Here is a 23,110-nt window from a genome sequence, read left to right as displayed (position 1 = left end):
AATGAACCACAAATGGGGTTCTCGTTGGGTGACATATGGGCGGCACACAGAGTCCCTCCACTGCGGGATTGTTAAAGCTTCACGAGCCCATAAATTCTAACTTCCACAATTTAAATTCGGTTCAAGTAGTGTATTGTTTCATTTCAATACGAAACTTGGAACGGATTTAAATTGTTCCGGAATAAATATTCCTGGACTGCATTTCAATTGATACAGAAAAAGATTATTGGATAATATTTAAATGCATCTGAAAAAAAAAAGGTTCCTGGACCGTATTTAAATTAATCCGGAAAAACGATTCCCGGACCATATTTAAATTCATCCGGAAAAAAGGTTCCTGAACCGTATTTAAAATTAATCCGAAAAAGAAAGGTATGTGGACCGTATTTAAATTGATCTGAAAAAAAAAAAAGGTTGAAAATTGTATGTAATTCTACAGTTAATATAAAAAATGCCATGCAGTACCTTAATTCAATAATTGCAATTTAAAGCATTCGTTTCTTCCTTTACAATTTCATATTTCTGCCTTTTTTAACTTTTGAAAATTTGGCCCAGTAATGGAGATATGGCCGCCATCAAACCCTACTTGGGAATGCCTTTGTTTTATCTACTGAAATGTAAGTACAAATAGGATACAAACATTTCGTAGGAGGAAGTGATGAATGCACTTATGCTAATTTTCCAGCCACGAATGAAAAGTAATTCTAATGTATTTTTTAAAAAAAGAAAATTACATATTGGACTGAACATTATTGTGATTTAATTGAAAATATTGCTTTGCTTACCCACAGAACTTCCAGTGGAAAATGTAGTTTGACTGCAACTGCAATGGTTGGTTGATACTTAAACATGTTGTAGAAACAAGAAAAGGTCTACTACATGAATTCTGGTTTGCATAAACCCAGGACATATATACAATGCACTCCACTAACAAGTCATCACACAAAAGAAAATGAAGACACAGCTGAAAAACAGTCAATAAATAAGATACAAAAGACTTGGTAGAAAAAGTTTGGGTACTCACATAACAAGGGATCCAGACGCTCTTTGAAGCTCTTGGTCCTACACACAGAAAAACTGGGTAGTTCAGACACTGATGTATCATCATCGGTAACAACCGGTGCTCCATTGACTTGCACAACGGAATCGGTGTCACTGATGAACCTATCTGGAGTGGCGATACGTCCTTGGTCCAACTCTTCGGCATCTTCCCTATCTGTGCCTGAATTGTTTCCAGGGGTTGACAATAAATGTTCCCAGCGCGAGCTGTCCCAAGGTTCCGAAAACACTGTCTGTGCATCATCGTCACTGATTTGAGAACCGGTTTGGTGATGCTGGGTCTCACCACCAGGTCGACCTTCCACATTATCATATGCTGAGATCCGGGATCCACCACCTCCGGAACACGCCGGGGGTTCTTTTATTCGACCGTCTATAAGGGTTGGGATTATGGTTTCCGGTAATTGCAAATCAGGGCATTTTTCAGTGATTAAATCGTGAACGGTTAGCTTTTTCGTGTGGTTTGGGTCACTGTCCATGCACGTCTGCTGCTCTAATGTTGGGAATCTTCTCTCGCGAGTTGACGTGCCGACGCCAGAGTCTTCATCGTTGCCGATGAACTCCCAGCTGGAGTCAACTGCCCAGGAGGTGTCGTTGAAGGATTTGCCAGGTATTTTCTTGTTAGCTTGTTGCTGTTGATTCACTTTTGGAGGTTGCACTGGTTTCCCACGTGGCAAAGCTTTCTTTTCTAACAGGCGGCAATTCTGACCTTCAGTAATGATTCGATGGTTGCTGGAACGCAGGAGCGCCAAATTGTCTACGCTAGTTGAGAGTACATGTAACTCGTCAGTAGAGTCTATCCTTTCTAAACCAGAGAAGTCCTTTTTAACTTGCATCACGGACTGCCACTGAAGTGTTGGGTCAGAGTGCCTATGGCTTGCCAAACGCTGCTGGTGAGAACCGGAAAGATCCGGTCGTTTTGGCCTGCGCCGCGGAACCAAGGGATCTAGCGGCTGCGGATGAAAGTCTTTCAGAGACTGCCTGATTGCATCAGCTGGTTCCGCGTAGAAGGGGCTGTCATGTTTGGGCTCGTTCGGATCAGATGGAGGATCTGGCGAAACAGGACTGATGACCAAGCCCAACTTGTTTCTCTCAGATTCCTTGTTCAGTGATGTAGAACTACTGGCTTTCATGGTGCTGGTACTTGATACATTACCCAGTCGTTCCAGGAGATCAGGTCTCTTCCCATTTTCCCGTGCGTCCTTGTCTTCAGGTGACTCTGTCTTGGGTTTGAAGGTCAACAACTCAGGAGTAGCCGCTTTCTCAGGAGTCTCTCTTGGTGACGGCCCCCAGATGTCCTCGTAATCGCTAATCTTGTCTGCTATGGAGCTGCGGTAATATACAGTAGGGGAATCCAAGATATCAGACTCCTGATAATGATAAGATTCCTTGTTCTTCAGTCTTTTTTCCCTTCGAGTAACAGCATGCTTTCTGTTGTTTTGTCCATTCTGAATAGGTGTACTTACTTTATTTTCACTATTGGGTGTACCAACAGGAGTCATCTGAACCCGAAGCCTGTCAGTGATAGTACTAGTACCATCAGGTGACATCAAACTACACTCGCTCCTCTTGGGTGTGATTTGTACACATGAAACTTCAACATGTGGCGACTGTGTGTTTGAATGTTTAGGATCATAATTCATGGTACCATTCACCTGATTAACACTGAAGGTTACCGTCGTCGTAACTGTAAAGTTCTGTCCCGAAAGGGTGGAAAGGGTCGGCTTTGCCCATCTTGGAGGAGGTGGCGGTGGTGTATGAGTCTTTATCTTGCCTATCCCAATCAGCATTCCTCCTGTAGGTGACAATGGACTGTTACCGGCAGAGGTGGACAAAAGATTCAGCGTATTGGGTGGTGTTGGTCTACCGATCCGCATGGGCACACCGGTCGGAGTGCTTGCGGCAGTGCTCATGGGTGTACTACCCAAGTTCAATGAGTTCGGTGGACTTAACTTCTCCCCAAACATTAATCCGTTACTCCCCCTTTCGGGTGGGCTACTGTTCAAAGTGGATACATTTGAATCGGTTAAGGGAGACAGATTCAAAACTATCGGATCACTTGACTCTGAAGTTGGGGTTCGAACTTGTCCCGACTTGAATGTCCCTAAGGTTCCGTTATTGTTGTTGTTATTATTGTTATTGTTGTTGCCACTGCTGCCAAAACTGCTGAGACTCGACTGGCTACTTGGGGGGGTTTGTCCTTCGGCGAGACTTACTGGAGTATCAGCTGTCTTTTGTGAAATTGTATTGTCAGGCCGGGACCGCTCCTGTCGAGGGTTTGCCATTGGATACCGCCAGAATTCTGAAAAGAGAAAACGGGGAAATTGTAGATTAAATATTCTTACTACGTCCATATCATCAATTAAATAAGTCTAGAGGAAGGAATTCATCCTTAAAAAAAAGGTACAGTTGAATGCAACAAAGTTCGGCACATTCGACATATCTGCACATCACGATAAATAAAACAGTCACAGTTTGGTAGCATGCTCAACTAGATTGCATCACAAGAGAATGACAATTTTTTTTTTCATATCACCTGAAGGGTGCATGGAAAGGATACAAATTTGTTACACAATTTTACTTTAGAACTATACAAAAGAAATATTACTAACTGCAAACGAGAGATATGTACACAATCACAAGAGACTTTGAACACCAATAACTATTTCTTTAGCAACCAGACAATATAGAGATTCTATGCACATGCTTGACAGCAAACACTGCGCATTTCACCTGCATCAGTAAAAAATGAAATTTCTATGAAAACATCAGCCAGATCAAGTGAGTGGAGCATTATGAACAGTCACTAATATGGTGTTTTAAGTCCACTTTATGCACAGTAAGGCTAATCGGGACTGGATCTACAGTTTAAAGTGGGATCCAAACCAGTGTTGCCACATGAAGGGAAATTTCCCTTTTTGAAGGGAAATTTTGAGCTAATTATAAATGAAAAGGGAAAAGGGAAATTTGATGAAAAATAGCGAATTTTCAGGGAAATTTTAAGACAGATTCAACATTAATTATATTAAACATTATAACAGATTGCAGATTTGAAAATGAGAACTTTTTTTATTTTATTTTGTCGTATACTTTGTTCTGAGAGGAAGGGTGGAATTTGGGTTGGTCCACATCTGGCTACCGTTTGGTTGCCGGAGGTCATTGACCATTCACCCTTATATCCTGGCTTTGGGAGTGGGAGTCTGAGGGTATTGTTTATGTAAGGCTTTCCGCGGTTCACTGAATTTTGCCTCAACACTGCACGTGCAAACCATAAACTTCTCTTTGTAGCAAACTATATTTACTTCAGTCTTCATTGGACACTGGGTTATTCGTTTGGTTTGGTTTGATTTGCTGTTTTAAGTCCACTTTATACACAGTAAGGCTAATCGGGACTGGACGTACAGTTTAAAGTGGGATCCAAACCACTTGTGCCTCACCGGGTATCGAATCCGGGACCCCTTGATTACAAGGCAATGACGCTACCACTGCGCCATTGGGGAGGCGCACTGTGTTATTCGTGTGCTAGTGTTTGGTGGAAGGGAAGGTTGTGTCTGTCTTGGACGATGGAAGAACAAGGGGAGCAAAGGAAACGATCTGCAGCTCCAGAATATATTAGAAAACGTCGTGGAGAATTATCGGAAGACGAGAAAACAAAACGGAAACAAGTTTAAAAATTCCGTTCGGAGTGGCAAGAAGTGACTAACAATACCTCTCAGACTCAATGGATTAAATTTTAATAAAAAACTTGCTGTGTTTTAGAAGTTCCACCTAATATGCGAAATTTACCAGAATGGAACATTTACTCAGGTATGTACTATATATTTTTTTGTTTACTCAGGAATAACCCCCATACACATGCGTCGATTTTAAAAATTTTGATGGGATGCAAAAATGTGATTTTCCACTCAAACTATTCATACTTAACGAAGTAACGTTTCATCTACGCCTTACTAGACCAGCATTTTGTGTAGAATATTGTTAATTTTCTTCTGATGGTGTGATGAAGACAAGGGACATTGGCCTCCCTAAATCTCTGTTTGTGTGTTTGGCTTTTTACTAAAGAAAATCTTACTTACTTAAAGTTGCCAACCTTAAGGTAGTTTTAGCTTTCATCTCAAAACGAAAAAAAATACTTGGTTAAGCAATAAAATCTAAATCTTCCAAAAAAATACATTTAAAGTTATTGATTTATTGATTTTATTGTTTATTGATTTGGTTTATTTTACTTCACTTTTCTGCCACTTTTGGCAATTGCAAAGATGGGGATGGGTGATGATATGATGAAATTTATGAATGGACACTCACAAACAGCCATGCCCAGGCTGGGATTCGAACCGGGACCACTGGCTTCGTAGCATTTAAAAGTTAAATTTTGTAACATTTTATACATACATACGAACATGGGTCAACGATAATATTTATTATTATTATTAATAATAATAATTAGTTATTAGTAGTTAAGTAGTTATTATTAATAATAATTATTATTATTTAAATGAAGGGAAAAATTGGGTGAAAAAGAGAAATTTTACCCCTTGCAAAGGGAAATTGTGCTTACAGATTGTGGCAACACTGATCCAAACCACTATGTGCCTCCACTGGGTATCAAACCCGGGACCCCTTGATTACAAGGCAACGACGCAGGGAGGCCGCACAGTCATTGAATTGAACAAAGTGAGGAGGACAGAAACTTACCCAAGTAAATCCTAGCCAGCCTAGCACCTAAACTTGTGTCTGTCTGTGGTTGTATTAGATTATGCTTACTATGGGAATAAATGGGTGTTTTAAAGTTAGTTTGTATAAATTCATTGGCGTTTATTCATTGTTTGCAACGATGAACACATCCCCATTGAGGTAACATAATTTACCTATCATAGTCCTTCATCATTTCTAGGAAGGTGACAGAATACAGAGAAATACATTTCTGACCTCTGAAGTGCACTACTACTCATTATTATTATTTCGACAATGCATGTGGCAAAAATTGCAATATAATAATAATAATCGTTTATTTTAAGTGTTGAGCACAGTATGAAACCTAATACAGCACTAAGTCAAATACAAAAGTACAAAGTTACACGAATAAAATACATAAGCTGTAGAATAACATAACATAACAAGTTAGCATATTTACACTTCAAGTTACAGTTTTCAATGAGATCTATTATATCTCTGATACTAATAATTGTTTATTGTTACATAATATTGTGCAATTAACTGTGTATTGTTCTAATAATAATAATGATCATATTTATTGAAGTGAAGGTTCGATTAAACAACCACTATGTTATACAAAATTAAAAAAAATTGAATACATAATTATAAAATAAAACAGTGGATCCTACAATTTTATACATCAACATAAATTCAAATTGTAGGTTTCAACAAGATCAGCTACTAAACCTCTTGCTTTGTTTAGGCATGTGAGAATTGAGATATACCTATGGGAATATCTGGGAATTTTATAAGCTATATTATTCAAAAAGTATTCACTGTCAAGTTGGAAATTTAATATCTTCTCTACAAAATTTAACCTTTTCATTTTTCTTCTTTCTTCTAAGGAAAACATATTCAACTGTGATAAACATTCAGAGTAATGTTGGTCATAGTAATTTTTTTTAAACTTTGTGCATAATAACCTGATAAAAAGTTTTTGAACTGATTCAACTTTTTGAAGGTGACTGGTTGCAGTCAAAAACCATAATTCATTTGCATATTCAAGAATAGGACGAACTATCGTTTTATACAGGAATATTAAGGTATCTTCCTTTTTAAAAACTTTCCATGAGAAAAATATATAACCAAGCATTCTCTTTGCTCTTTTGCAAATTTCTGAAATGTGCTCATCAAAAATGAGAGAGGAGTCTATTACTATTCCTAAGTCTTTATGACTGTTGCACACTTGGATTTTATTTTCATAAATAAAATAGTTGGAGACTATATAATGAACTTTCTTAGTACATCTTAAAACTTTACACTTTTTCAAGTTAATTTCCATTTCATTAATCTTGCACCAATATGTCATTCTATCGAGATCAGCCTGAAGTTGAGCGACATCATTATTTGTTAAAATACTCTTAAATATTTTTATATCATCTGCATATAGTAAACATGTGCTAGATTTAAAACATAATGTAACATCATTGATAAAAACAGCGAACAGAATTGGGCCAAGTGGCGACCCTTGAGGTACTCCACAAAGTATTTCCTTTTTAGAAGAAGTTTTTTCACCAATCTTAACAGAGAAACGTCTATTTACTAAAAAGTTGGAAAACCATTTCAGAAATCGTGGTGATAATCCCATTTGGTCGAGTTTGTAAATTAATAGCTGATGGCTGACACTATCAAAGGCTTTAGCCAAGTCAATAAATAAAATATCAGTCTGGGATTGCTTCCTAATGTTAGATTTAAGAGAGTCTATTAAAACCAATAAATTTGTGATAGTAGACCTTTTTCTAAAAAATCCATGCTGATTTCCATCAATGTATTGTTTAAAAGAAAAAGACAAATAGTCAGCAATTATGTGTTCAAAAACCTTTGCCATGGAATTTAATATAGTAATTGGTCTATAATTATTAAGATCATTGGCTTTTCCATCTTTGTTTTTAGTTACAGGTACAATAAACACAAACACATAATAATAATAATAATAATAATAATAATAATAATAATAATAATAATAATAATATTGTCTTTATTGAGAGGGCGTGTTCTTACGACAAACCCTTAAACAATAAAAAAAAACACATATTACAATTGACACTTTACACTTCTTGAAAATCATTGTTGCAGTAGAAAGAATAAAAAAAAATATTTATACCTATAATGTAAACAATTAATGTACTGAAGGTACAGAGTTAAATCTAAAACCACAATTATTACAGCTAAAACTAAAACCAATACCTCATTCCCATTCATTACAGAAAAGACAAATCCAGACACTATTGTTTGGACAGTAGATGCTTCTTTAGATTTAATTTGGGTGTTCCAGGGTGGAGCTCCCCTGAGTTCAGTGGTGGGTGGAGGTCATTCCATTCTTTTATTGCGGTGACTATGAAAGAATTTCCATAGAATGTTGTTCTGTGTACAGGAATCGTGAATTGTGTTTTTTGACTAAGGTTAATTTGTTTTCCTCTCTTCCTGTACGGAGCAATTTGATCACATAAATATCTTGGTTCCTTATTGTTCAGCATCCTGTACAATAACAACAATGCCAAAAATGTTCTCCTATTCTTAACATTTAACCAATTAAGTTCCTGTAAGTAAGGGGAAATATGTTCTCTTCTTTTGACATTCAGTATAAATCTTATGGAACTGTTTTGAAGTTTTTGTAGCTTGTAATTTAGGGCACTGTTGATGTTTATAAATACCAGGGAAGCATAATCAATTTTTGGCATTACAAGTGTGTTGATTTCGTTTCTTTGCTTAGCATATGTTTGAATGGAAAAAGTGATTTCAGTTTGGCTATCGAGTTTTTAATTATATGTGTGACATGAGAATCCCAATGTAGATTCTCATCCAATATTATGCCTAGGTTGCGTGCTGTTTCTACTTTCTGTATTTTGGAATCATTCAGTGTAGGGAGGGCGAGTTTTAATTGTTCTAACTTTTTGAGGTTACTCGTTGTGCCTAAAGGTAAAATGTAAGACTTAGATAAATTCAATTTGAGTGCATTACATTCAGACCATTTAGATATTGAATTGAGGTCCTGTTGCAATACTTCTAGGGCCATTGCACTGTTTCAATTCCAATAATTAGTATTTGACTTGACTGATCATAATCATATAATATAATTGTGATTTTCGTTGCACGAGATGCAGTCAAATCTAATCAAGGAAAACAATTTACAGCAACATTAAATTTGTCTTAAAATCATCTTCACATTCATAAACTTCAGTATCCATAACAAATCCTTCTGCTAATTATACTTTTGTTGCACACTGCAATGAGAACAAAGCTGTCATGACATCATCTGTCCAAAGGTGGCAATCTATTGATAGAAATGATGTATTGATGCTTTCATCAAGGTCATTCACAGTATCACAAGACTGGAAGGTCATTTTGTGCCATCCACATCTAAGTGGTGGTAATAATAACCATAAAGATATGAGGGCTGGCACAAGGAACATTTTATTTTCTGGTAGCGCAGCATACATGACATTATGGTTCAATCTTCATTACAACCCAAATTTTAATTCAGAATTATAGATTTTGATCTAATGAATCTGAACATTTGATTTAACGAGTCCCTCAAAATATTTACATTAATTAAGATTTACTGTAAAGAACTTTGTATGAAATATAATTAAAACATAACTGTCACTAAAGAAGTGTAATTAACATTAATTAATAGTTGAACTTAAATTTATATTAACATTTAATGTGGGATTTGTGGATAATTTGATACATTTTTTATTGTAACTATTGATTTACTTCTCCTCATTTTATCTAATGCAAATGAATTCTAAGATGTTAACAATTTAACGACAAGCAGTGAAGTTTTCTTCAAAAGTGCAAAGAGCCAAATGGGAATGAATTATACATGACCTGGTGTCTTGGATTGAGTTTCAGTTTTAAGTTCACTTTATGCACACACAGGCTAATCAGGACTGGACCTACACTTTAATGATAAAGAAGTGGGATGCAAAGCACTATGTATGTGCTCCATCGGGTGTCGAACCAGAGCCCCCTCCCCCCTTGATTGCAAAATGACGGCATATGCCATTAGCGAGGCTGGTGTCTTAGGGAGGATTCAAACCGAACTGACAAGCAACAGGCGACATGTGCTGCTTGAGAATTTCACCAATCAAATGCAAGCTTCTCATTGGCTCATTCCCAAGCAGCACGTGTCGCCTGTTGCTTCGTTGTGAATTCTTCCTTAGATGGAAGCAGAGTTAGGTAATTGTTAAAAAAGTAGCGTGTTGCAGTTACCACTCCTTTGCTTGTAAAAGTAACATCTTGGACAATAAAAATACTCCCCCACCTCATGATTTTACCCACATGCCTTCACATACACTACAGTCCTGATTAACCGAATTTCCAGGTTAACCGAATCGCTAAAAAAAGCAGTTACTCGTGTGCGACCGTGTTTTACGCGGGAGCACTGACGAAGTACTTTTGTCTTTGTTTTGGTCTAACAGTTAGTTATCAAAGAGTAAGTTCATTGTTACGATGCGTTGGCTGTACTCACTCACTCCCCCCATCCCCTTCTATTTTTAGCATGCATACTGTGCTGTACGCTCAAGGACAAGAGACACCTGCCAGTTGAGATTTGTAATTCATGTTCTTGAGTTAAATGACTACGTATTATTGTAACCTTTTTGTTTATGCCTACATGCTGAAATACATATGTACTGTATATCAAAATACTGTTTGTAATAAAATGTACGTACTGTATATCAAATAACCTTTATTCCGGTTTGACCAAAATTTCGTTCAACCGAAGCACCATCGGTCCCATTGAATTCGGTTAAACGGAACTGTAGTGTACATAAATAAATATAACTCACACGCACTTGTATCAAAATGGTTAGCACTCTCCCATTTAATGAGGGTAGTATTAGGTTATTTCCCCAGTTCACACCATGATAAAAACTGAAAACACAAGATGAAAGTTCTAATTGAAGAGGGGAGATGAAGGGATAGAGACTTACAGTTAATTTTCATTTTCCATTATTAATTATTAGTTTTTAAAATCTATTTAAAGGTGATGATAATTGTAGTGCAGGCATATCAAAGCTTTGTGCTTCTTCCAGCATCGTGAAGTCAATGGTAATTGGGGAAATAGCTGACTCCAGCCTAGAAAGTCGGAAATCAGTTCGAAATGGGACTCCACTCACCATTCAATAAAAAGGTACCTTTTTAGATCTTGCCCCTCAAAGTAATGGACTGTACCAGCGGTGGACCAGGTATAGGGTCTATGAAAAATTTTCAGTCACCCAGTGGCTTATCCACACTAGAAAGTCCGACACAACCACTGCTCATAGCACTGAAATAAATGTGCACCCAACCATATACTGTGCAGGTATGGAAATCACTGGACGATTAAGAATGAATCAAAAATGGTCATTCATATCCCACATTGGTTACAGTAATGCCAGCACTATGTAGTTAAGTATCAAACTCTTAGTAACTCATGTTGCTTTTCTCCAGTAATATAGTAGCCAGTTCAAATACAAAGTTTGCAACATTGGGTATAATTGGGAATAAATCTGTTGCTTGATCATAAGCTGGGCATGGCCGTAGGCAGGAAAAAATTTCGGGGGGGTTCATTCATAATTGTTCACATGGGCGTCGCCAGAAATTTGAATAATAGAAATAATAACAATAATTGTACAATAATAATTAAAATTTCATAATAATAAAACAATTTTATTTCATAATAATAATACTAATAATAATTATTATTATATTATTGTTATATCCTTGAGGGGGCTTACTCAATCCAGCAGATGAGTGAATATCCAGCACAAGTTTTTTTTTTTTTTTTACACACACACACACGTTTCATAAAGTGTGTACTGAAATGCACAATTATTATACTTCATCATTAAACTTTAGATACCTTCAAGAGAAAAGCTTTAAAAGATAGATGGAAATTTTAGTCATAAAGCGTTCGTTGTTTGACTTTAAAATTAAATTTTTGGAATTTTGAAAAGTGTGGAACCAGTTATTCTTTTTAAAAACTTAGCCTGGTGCATGGATTGTAACCTCAATCGCGAACGTAATGTGCTACAAAACTGGAGATCCTAGGTTTGAAGTCCTATCAAGGGGGATTTTCGACTTTATCAGACAGGGAATTTAAAAGAGCTCTGGAAAGGGAATATTGGGACAATCATAAGGGAATCTTCAGTCTATATTCCTTGTGATGCAGGAACAACACTGGAAAGATGACAGCAGAAGTGATAATGGAGGGGTCGCGGGTGGGCTACGATTCTGAGAATAAATCCTGTTTCACTCAAGTTTCAGAATTCCAAATGTATGAAAATTCTAGCTCGATCGTTTCAACATTATCTCCATGTATTTTTGTGATGCTTCGAAAAAAAAATTGAAAATTTGTTACAGATTTTGGTTTCTGAACTTCCATTAATCCAACATGCCAGAAGTTTCGGGGGGGGGGGGGGGGTTTGAACCCTAGAAACCCCCCCTCTAAATACGGCCATGAAGCTGGGCACATACCACCAAATTCACAAAATTGTATGTCTTTTCATTACAAATGATGACTATTATTTACAGGGAGAATCAAATCATTCCTGTTCCCTCTCCCTTGCAGTTAATTCATACCATGGTAAAAACTGAAAACACACACAAGATGAAGAGATGAAGGTATAATTACAGCATGTTGAAAAAGTGATGCAACCTTATGGGAAATTTTAACATATATAACAATGCATGTAGAGTACATCATATATACAACATGGAGCGACGTGGACACTAAATTGCAACGTATAGCCCATATATCGTTAATGAAAGGGTTTTCAACAACCTGGTTCATCGTGTCCACTTGTGTGAAGAACAAAACGGCAGTCACTTCCAGCACTTACTGAAAAAAATGTAATAAGAAATGTCTTCCCATAAGGTTGCATAACTTTTTGAACACCCTGTACTTACAGTTAATTTTTATTTTCCATTATTACAAACCCCACCTAGTGGTTGCATGACCTTGTAGTTGGTGGTAGAGCTTGTGTGCTGTAATGACTTGTCAGGCTAAACCGGCAGTAGCATTGCTACTGGTAGGGTCACCCATGCCGGGAAAGCTGGCAAGGAAGAGCCAGACTAAGAAGCAACAAAACAGCTCCGAAGGTGGAAGAAGATGAATGACCATCTCAACAGCGGAGGAGGTGGAAAACCAAGAGGAGTAATACCTCTTTAAAAAACCCTCCAGATGGTAGCACCTTGTAAGAGCCCCCTGCCAGGGTTACGGCGAAGACCTCAATGGCTGATGCGGCGGAGACCTCAATGGCTGATGCGGCGGAGAAGGAGTCCTTTAGTATGGCGCAGAAGGTGGAAGAGACAAATAAAAAGGGAACCACTGCCTTGTGGTGAAGAGGGATCTTCCAAGGCTAAGGGAGACAACCCTGACAGAAAACAGCATGCTCGGATGCTTCAGGTGGCAGCCCCACCACCAAGCTCGGGTACTGTAGGCCAATAACCTGCAAATCTTAAATTGTTTTATTAAAGAAACCTAAAGTGAATTGCAACCGGATGGATGCTTTGACGACAACCTTTCATGTTAAAAGGAAAATTAATATAAGATGTTGGAATATCAGAACTCTGAAAAAGTGCTCAAAGTAAAACAAGTGGAAAGCGAAATGAAAAAAATACAAACTAGAAATTCTTGGGTTGAGTGAGGCGAGATGGATAGATTTTGGTGAAATAACACAAGAAGGAAATACGATTTTGTGTTCAGGACAAATAGAGGATAATGCAGAACACAGGAATGGCGGAGGGATACTCCTAAACAGACTGACAAAGAAGAGCCAAATAGAATGGAAGCCAGCTCCGACAGAATTATTACAGCTAGGTTCAGAACTAGCTTTAAAAATATAACTATAATACAATGTTATGCTCCCATAGAGACGACGGAAATTGAGAGGAAAAATGAATTTTGCAAAGAATTAAATGACACAATAAAAAATGTGCAGAAGATATTTTGATCCTCATGGGTGACATGAATGCCAAGGTAGGCTCACAAAATGAAGGATTGGAACATATAATGGGAAAACATGGTTTGGGAGACATAAACGACAATGGAGAAACATTGGTAAACTATGTGTATATCATGAATTGGTCATTGGAGGAACAATCTTCCCTCATAAAAAACTGTCACAAAGTAACTTGGGTTTCACCAGATAACATTACAGAAAACCAAATAGACCATATAACAATAAGCAGGAAGTTTAGGAGATCGCTAATGGATGTAAGGAATTAAAGAGGAACGGATGTTGCCAGTGATCATCATCTTGTGGTAGCAAATATTAAGCTAAAACTAATGTCAACAACCAAGAAGTTTGAAGGAAGAAAAAAGAAAATTAATGTTCAAAGATTGACAGAGAGAGAAAAACAAAAATAATTTAAATTAGAAATAAATAATAGATTCCAAGCTCTCTCGGAAAGTATACAGCATGAACCAGATATTGAAACAAATTGAGAAAATGTAAAGATAATCTACTTAGAAACTGGAGAGAAGGTTCTTGGAATTAGCTAGAAAAAGACTGGATGTCTGATTAATAAAAAAAATAGAAAACAAGCAAAACAAATAATAAACCAAAGCAAAACAAGATTACAGAAAGCAGCAGCCCAGACAGAGTACTCGAAAATACAGTAGATAAAAAGGTGAAGAAATGTGTGAGGAGAGATAAGAGGAAATGAGTAGAGGACATAGCACAAAATGCAGAAAAGAGAGGTGACTTAAAACAGTTATATGACATAACTAAGCAATTATCCAGAAAAGCATGCAGGAAGAGTAAACCGGTGAGAGATAGAAATGGTAATCTATTACTAACCCAAGAACAGCAAATGGAAAGATGGAGAGAATATTTCTCACATATATTGAATAGAGAGAAGAAGAAATTTGTAACAAAACAAGAACAGAAGGAAAGAGAAAAGATACCAAAATTAAATTAGGCCCTCCCAACTAGAGCAGAAGTTAGACTAGCACTAAAGCAAATTAAGAATGTTAAGGGTCCTTGAATGGGTAACATCAATCCGGAAGTAATCAAAGCTAATGTGGAAACTTCCATTGACCTATTACAACCGATGTTAGAGAAAATATGGAATGAAAAAAAAGTTCCATTAGAATGGAGAAAAGATTTAATAGTAAAAAAAAAAAGAAAAAAGGAGATACAACTAACTGTAAAAACTGAAGGAGAATTACTTTGCTAAGTATACCAAGCAAGATACTATCGAGAATAATCTGAAATAGAGTGAAGAATGTTGTAGAATCAAGATTGAGGAAAGAACAAGCTGGTTTCCGCAGACAACGTAGTTGTGTCGATTTAATAAATACTCTAAGAATAATTCTGGAACAAAACAGTGAATGGCAAGCCACTTCATATCTTACATTCATTGATTTTGAAAAGGCTTTTGACTCACTAAATAGAAGAGTCATGTGGCAGACACTATTCCAACGATGATATTAAACCTAATGAAAGATATGTACGGTTTCAGGTGTAAAACCCTACATGAAGGACAGCTTACAGAATACACTGATGTTACAAATGGAGTGAGACAGGGCTGCATTCTATCTCCAACAATATTTCTGCTAGTACTAGATGCAGTTATGAAGAAAACGATGGGTTGCAGGAAAAGAGGAATACAATGTGAACTCAAAGATAGACTAGAAGATTTAGATTTTGCAGATGAAATCTCCTTATTAGCATAAAGACATGAAGGAGATACTAAAAAGACTACAGGAGGAAGCGAAGATAGCAGGACTCACTATTAATATGAACAAGACTAAAGAAATGAGAGTCAATGCAAGAGGAAAAGAAAAATTGAATGTTTGTCATGAGCTGGTTGAACAAGTAGAGTCATTTACATATTTAGGAAGTGTTTTAACAAAAGGAGGTGGTTCAGATGAAGATATACAAAATAGAATCAAGAAAACCAATGTGGCATTTATACAACTGTATCCCATTTGGAAAACGTGCAATGTTTCTAGAAAGACAAAAATGAGGATTTTCAATACAAATGTAAAATCAGTTTTACTGTATGCTTGCGAAACATGGAAAACCACACAAGCTAACACGAAAAGGATACAAACCTTTATTAATCGCTGTCTCAGGCGTATCCTCAATATAAAATGGCCAGAAATAATATCAAATGAAGAATTATGGAGAGAAACTAAACAACAGACAATTGCAACCCAAATAAAAGGAAGAAAATGGAGTTGGTTAGGACACACCTTACGAAAACCAACAGGAGCAATAGAGAAAGCAGCCTTAGACTGGAACCCCCAAGGAGCACGGAAAATAGGACGTCCGAAGAAGACATGGAAGAGAACAGTAGAAGAAGCAGCCGAGAAAGGAAAAACATGGAGAGGTCAAGGAGTTGGCACGTCACAGAGCCAAATGGAGGCGTTTCACTGAAGCCCTATGCTCCTGATGGAGCAAAACGAATTAAGTATCATTAAAAAGGTGAAAAAATGATAATTGAACTGCAGGCATATCAAAGATTTGTGAAAAGAAAATATTGGAACTGAAAGTTATGCTAGGCTATTCAGAGGTTAAGTTCCATTGTACTTTTAAATAAACCCTTTTTTTATTGGTGAAATTTCATTAGAGCAAATATAAGTTACGTGGCTTGATAAAAGTACCACAACTTTTTACTGTAACATCAGCAATACAAGAGCTATATATGTTTGTTTATGCAACATATACAATTTTTTTAATGTAGCATTACATGTCAAGTCACACCTCAAAGTCACTACATGTACCTGTTTTGTCATCTTGCAGGAAATGGCAGACTGGTCCACTGATCGCGAGATTTGAGTTTTCGTACACATTTTAACCTCTGTTTTAACATTTTCCATGCTTCCTTCTTTCTTACCACCTTGAAGAAGGATTGAGGTTGATCTAAAAAATTAGGATCACTTTGTCTTCTGTTAAGATGCATCCTATACCATGCGGTCTAAGGCATCATGTTTTGGGCTCCAGCTACAGGTTTGAGTCTCCTGGGGAAAGCGTGACAACTTTTCTCCTCAAATTTCGGCCTGTGTATGGGACCGGTGTCCCACCCATTACCGTGAGGAATTTGGAGAGCTACAAATGAGTAGCAAAACCTAGTCACAGAAACCTACGACAACGACTGGGGGTACATCGTACTGACCACACATCACCTCATAACTGGTTGGACGAGCTCCCACCTAGGGTGAGTGAGTTGAATCAGGTGGGAGTGAGGCCGACAGTCAGTAGGTAGGCCTGGACCCCTGATGGGCTGTTGAGCCATGAGATATTATTACTGTTAACCCTAGAAAGATAATGTGTTGTCTGGCAGACTAAGCATGTGGTGCCGTTATCTTGTCTCACCCCCTACCACTTAACTCTTCTGCTCCCCACCCTATCTACCTTCAGTTGGGTCAGAGACACTGAGGGAAGAGTACCAGTGTCCATTTAGAAGCGTTCCTTCAGGTAAAGTGCTCCCCTGTGCTATGCAGCACACCATGAAGGCATATAGGGGGTGTTTGGTTAGGGCCCCACACTTTCATCATCACGGCCAAGGTGATCAGCACCACACCCCTGGCTGCCTTTGCCCCCCAGTTTCCTCCAGGTACCTGCTTTATAGGACACTGGGTGGACACCGGAGCCGCTTGAACCGGTGGAAAAAATCCTGGTTCTCCCCCACCAGGGATCGAACCCGGGTCTCTCACATGGTAGTCAGACACCCTAATGACCGAGCTACCATGGCTTATTCGTTCAGTGTGTTGTTAATTTTTGTGTAATCTGGCAGACGAAACATTAGTTTCTACGTACACCAAACCTTCCTCGACAACTTCGCAAGATTTTGCCAACATCCTGAATGTGAAACTGCCACCAACTAACGCAGTTGCTCAACAACAACAAGGAAGGAAGATTTGTGCACTCTGTCCCTCAAGCAGGAGGAGGATGACCAGATTCTTCTGCTGCCATTGCTCCAAAGCTATGTGTGGTGAACACCAGTCAAAGTGTTGTTTTGAGTGTACACAAGACTTATAAAAATGTAATTTTGCATTCCTGCATACTATTCATATCCTTTGTAATTAAATACTAACTTTTGTAGTAAATCAAATATGTTTTGCACAATTTATGCAATGTTTTAATTCTGAAGAAATCGGTAGTCCAGCAGACGAATGGTTACCTTTAAACGTTCGGCACAAGAAACACGTTAGCTTTCTATGGTTAACACACTAGTGATAGTGAGTAACAAATTTTGTAGGTCAATGCTCATTCACATCTAAATTGCGAAAATACTAGATTTGTAGTGAGGGCAAAGGATCGTTGTTAGCTCAAAATTGTTGGCACAGAGTGCCAAAGACCGAGCTCAAGTTTTGGCTACCCATAATTTTCGTAACTTTTCTCAAGTAATTCTTAAAAGAACACCAATTCAAAATACTACAATGGAATAGCACATACCTTGTCCTAATAAAGCTAGAGATGCAAGCTGCTGGCGGGTTTTTGCTTCCTGAATGGCCCGTGGTAATGTAAGCTGCACAGGAAGCTCATCACTGCAAATAAACAACAAAGAAAGAAATAAGTTGAATTCTGATATCATGCAACTCAAATCAAAGTAAGCTGCAGCATATCACATATTCTTACCTATTGTTAGAAACTTGCTGCTCACCACGAGCCGTGGTAGATGTCGTCGCAAATCCTTTGAAATCAAAACCTCACACAGCGAGCGGCGACAACAGAAAATAAGCAAAAGTCAAACTATTTCTCTTTGTTGGAAGAAAAAAATCTTGTCTTTGCACTTGCAACTGAGTGTGTTGTATTTCCTTACTTTGAAATTGAAGATGGAAACAATATTAACAATTATTTACAAATAACATTTAGTTACTAATCTTGAAGTTAAGAAGTTGTCTTTATCCCCAAAAAAAGAGGATATTTCCAAATTTTCCTAAAAACCTGCCTGGACCATTTTTAGAACCCAAAAAAAGAGGATTTGTCTGTGTAAAAGAGGATGTGAGATAACCCTAAATGACTTGCATCGCTGCACCAGTTACAGCGAGCCCACATGTGTTTTTCACTCAGGGTGCACTTCCCCAACCCTAATAGTGTCGCTATGTCACTTCACTTCCGTCGGGGATCATCTTCTGAGTGGTCAGCTGTACAAACTACTTCTGTGTATGTATGAGTGTGTGTTTACAAAATTTCACTCTTTACTTTAGAAATAGCTGATAAATGTTACAAAGCTACTTTTTGTCATTTAAAATATAATCATCATCTGTATTATTAATTTTGAAGGTAACACAAAAATATATGACAACTACTTTTTCTAAGCAAAAAATCCATTTGCATTCTTAAGATTAAATTCAATCTTTGAGATGATCCATTTCTTTAACCAGAATATTTGAAAAATATGTAATTTAATAAATCCTACTTAATTGGCTTTTCATTCAACTTTCTATTACTGGGGTCTTTGCTCAGTAATTTTGAATGTAAGAAAAATCTATACATATATATTATGAAAATTTAACAATCAGAATCGTAATCAATTCATGCACAATAATAATATGGTTACATTTTAGCAAATGAAAATTAAAATAGTATGAAGAAATCTAAAATCAGTCTGTTGGTGCTTTCAACCTTGCGAAACAAAACAATGTAACTTCTGCATTGTGAAATATATTGTTTATATATTGTATAGAAATGAAATTAGACAAGATTGTAGACTAATTTAAGAACAATTAATTAACTTTTTTAACTTTTTTTTTTAAATTTCTGACTTGTGTATTAAATGTATATTATTATAAGCCTCTTTTATGTAGCTAACCTTACTCTGTAAAATGGTTTATGCATATATGTTAAATATACGGTGTTGTATAAAAATGTAAATCTGTTCACAATACTTAAATAAATGTCAATATTGTTAGTACTGTGTTCATATTTTATTGGTCAAAAGGTTTGCCATTGAACAATAAATAGGAACACCCTTAATTAATATAAGATGTTTTTTTTATTAAAATGTAATTGTCATTTCATATTATTATCTATTCTTTACAAATTTTGTGTAAGAAATTGTGTATGCTGAATATAAAAGCACCGCTCTTTACGGAAACTTCTGTCACACTTCTCTCTCGTCCAATTGAAAATTTCACATCTTTTCATAACTGTACACAATCACCAATAGTTAGAACAAAGGGTCAGCAATGACTGTAGTATAAAACCAACCATGATAACATTTAAAAAGTGTGAACTGTTGAAAGAAAGGGTTTCTTTACATAGAGTGAATTCAAAGATATATCCTATTGATGTCTTTCATGTATACGAAATTGTAAAATTATGAGAATTTGACACGATACAAAATATCTACACCACAGTTTGCATTTGAAAGAATGGAAGCTACTATGACATGCCAATATTCACACTTGCACAACTCCATAATTCTATGATATTTATTTAATGCCCCTTGCATTTTCTTTCTTTTCAAGGTATATGATTCTGCAAAACAATATTAATGATGAAACGCATAGCAATATGGGCAATGGCAAATAATTGATTCTTCTCTGTATTTCAAATATGAACTTGCAATAAAACAATTACTGAGAATTCTATTTTATTATTTATTATTTTGCGTATGGTTGTGACATTACTCAACAGAAACACTCACAAAGATGAGCACTTATTATGCTTGCCTACTAAGGTGGCAAAAGCTAAATTTAGAATATATCATTCTTACATTGTGACCCTTTCAGTCACATTATTGTTTTTTGAACATTTTAAAACAATTAATTGATTGATTGATTGATTTGCTTTATTTTACTTCGCTTCTTGTGCCACTTTTGGCTAAATTGCGAAGATGGGGATGAGTGATGAAATTGATGAATGGACACTCACAAACATCCATACCCAGGCTGGGATTCGAACCCGGGACCCCTGGCATCGTAGCTCGATGTGCTAACCACTCCGCCATGGGGACTGACTTTTAAAACAATTGTTTAGCTTAATGAAAGGATGTCAATTTTGTTTACTTTGTATAGAACTTATGTATATTTGGCGATTCCTCTAGCTATAATATGTAATTTAATACATTCTTAATAGACTGCTTTATTCGTAAGGTTTCTGATAGTTGGAATGAATGTAGGATGGATGTATTGCACTTAGTCATATAGAAGGTAACTTTCAAACAACCCAGGCAAAGTAGTACTTATGGGAATATTCAATATAAAATTCTAAGTAACAAGCAATACAAATTTTAACAAAACTATAGAGGTAAATAAAAATAACCCATGTATCGGCAATAAATCTTGAAAATTCCAAGGTTCCTATTCATGAATTACGATCCTAATGCTCTTGTGTTTGACTGTGATGTTCTTGATTGATTCTTTCGTGTGAGAATGTGAAAACCTAACAGTTACAAATTTCGTTCTTACCAGCACTGGGAGTAATGAGCAATTAATGACGGGATACTTTCAAAGTAGTTCTCTGAGCTTTCGAGGCTAAGCTGTCCATCTACTGCCTGGATGAGGTAGTGTTCGATGTAAGGACCTTTTCCAGAAGGCAGCCTCACAGATATTGCCATGGTGTCGTTTTGACTTGACTGGCGTACCACAAAATTCTGAAAAGACATAAAAATAATTATTAATGAATTGTGTTAACTGGAATATTAGTGTCCGTATCCCTAGGTGTATTTATGTGATCTTTCAGATACTTATTACTGAAATCTTATTATGCAATTATTTACTGTACAAACTATCATCTTTCTTCTTACTTACAATTGAATAGTTTATTTCAGAGACCCCCTACCACTTCTGGTGAAAATGATACTTGGCCAGGGCGATATGAAACTGTACAAGTATCGTTTTCACCAGAAGTAATCGATAGGAGGTTTCTGAAATAAATGATTCAATTATTACAGTGTTTGACTTGAACCAAATGTATGGGTGACATTCTAAATTTCAGTTACTAATAACAACTATTTCAAATTGTGTTATTACAATAACAATAGTAATGAAGTATACCATTAGATAAAAACTACATAAATTTTATTAAAAAATACAATTTTTGTATAATTTACTGTTCCATAATGTTTCATCTTTTCACAAAGTTAATAATGCAATTACACTTTTCTACCTTAACTTTTACTTTTCCCACATTTTTGATAACTACAACAGTACACTATATAGCCAAAAGTCACCGGACACCCAGTGCTGTTCATTCCAAAGACACCAGTCAGGTAACTAATAAGATGTTGGACCTCCGTTTGCTTTATTACAGCATTTACTCTTTGGGGCAGGCTTTCCACCAAGTTCTGGTATATTGCTGGTGGATTTTTTTCCATTCGTCCTGTAGCCTCATGAATAGTTCATGGGTAGTTTTCGGTAGAGTGGATCTGGCACGCAACCAACGCTCCAGTTCATTCCAAAGATGATTTATCGGGTTCCAGAGGGCCATCTAAGCACATCCACCTGATTGTCCTCAAACCACGATGCAATGGACCCTGCTGTATGGGCTGGGACATTATCATCCTGATAGAGAAAAGGGCCCATTCCAAACTGTTATCACAGTGTGGGCAGCATGCTATTGTCTAAAATGTCCTTACAAACACCACTGTTCATGTTGCCATTGACCAAAACTAGTGGCCCGAACCCAAACCAGGAAAATCAGCTCCCAGACCACATTCACTTGGGTGTCCGGCGACATTTGGCTATATAGTGTACATTATATACAGATAGTGGACAAATTAATATGAACACCCATACGAAAAAGGGTTGCAATTCATCCTTGCAGTACAGCCACGCCACCTGGTACAGAAGTCTGATTGATACCTAGTGGCCATGGACGTCTGTAGGATTTTTTCCAGGGAGGGGCAAGCAAAGCATTTTTTCCAGGGGGGCAAAGGAGGCATATTTTCCCCCATAATAGTGATGCCCCCTCAAAAAAACACTATTTTAGTCTGAAATGATCATGTTTCTTCAACGAATTTCTAATAATTAACATAAATTACCGAAATGAAATTGTCTGAAATATATAATTTCTAGGTTGACATTCATTTTCCAGAGAGGTGTCATGGCCCCCTCCCCCCTTCCAGACATCCATGCTAGTGGCTGTAGAGGTAAAGGTATTTGTTAATCAGCAGCAGTCATATGGGTTGTATGTGAACATTGTGCTACCAGTCAAATGCTGTTATGCACGACTTCTCAGACTTCCAAAAGGGTATGATTATTGTAGCGCTCCTAGGTGGAGCCTAAGTGGCGAAAAGAGCCAATCTTGGGAAGGTTACAAGGAATAAAGTGCCAACTGTAATGTCAGCCTACAGTAAAAGAAAGTAAGGTGTTATCTTCAAACAGTGGGTGAAATTTGAAGCTCACCGACAATGATAGACAAGTGAAAGAGTATAGTGGTCCGAAAGC

General features: G+C 36.9%; 1 protein-coding gene across 1 annotated transcript in view; it reads right to left on the bottom strand.

Annotated features, from left to right (window-relative positions):
* The window catches only part of LOC145980983 (protein sprint-like), a 127,500-nt gene that overhangs the window by 47,760 nt on the left and 56,630 nt on the right, over window positions 1-23,110 (bottom strand). The window contains exons 4-6 of the mRNA XM_083114073.1: window positions 21,131-21,315; window positions 18,171-18,262; window positions 1,025-3,361 (exon numbers count right to left, since the gene is read on the bottom strand). Of these exons, the coding sequence (XP_082970199.1) occupies window positions 1,025-3,361; window positions 18,171-18,262; window positions 21,131-21,315 (2,614 nt within the window). The remainder of the gene's footprint in view (window positions 1-1,024; window positions 3,362-18,170; window positions 18,263-21,130; window positions 21,316-23,110) is intronic.

The sequence above is a fragment of the Lepisma saccharinum genome, chromosome 28 (assembly GCF_977018435.1).
Source record: "Lepisma saccharinum chromosome 28, izLepSacc3.1, whole genome shotgun sequence".
NCBI lineage: Eukaryota > Metazoa > Arthropoda > Insecta > Zygentoma > Lepismatidae > Lepisma > Lepisma saccharinum.
This window is presented reverse-complemented; position numbering and strand designations above follow the sequence as displayed.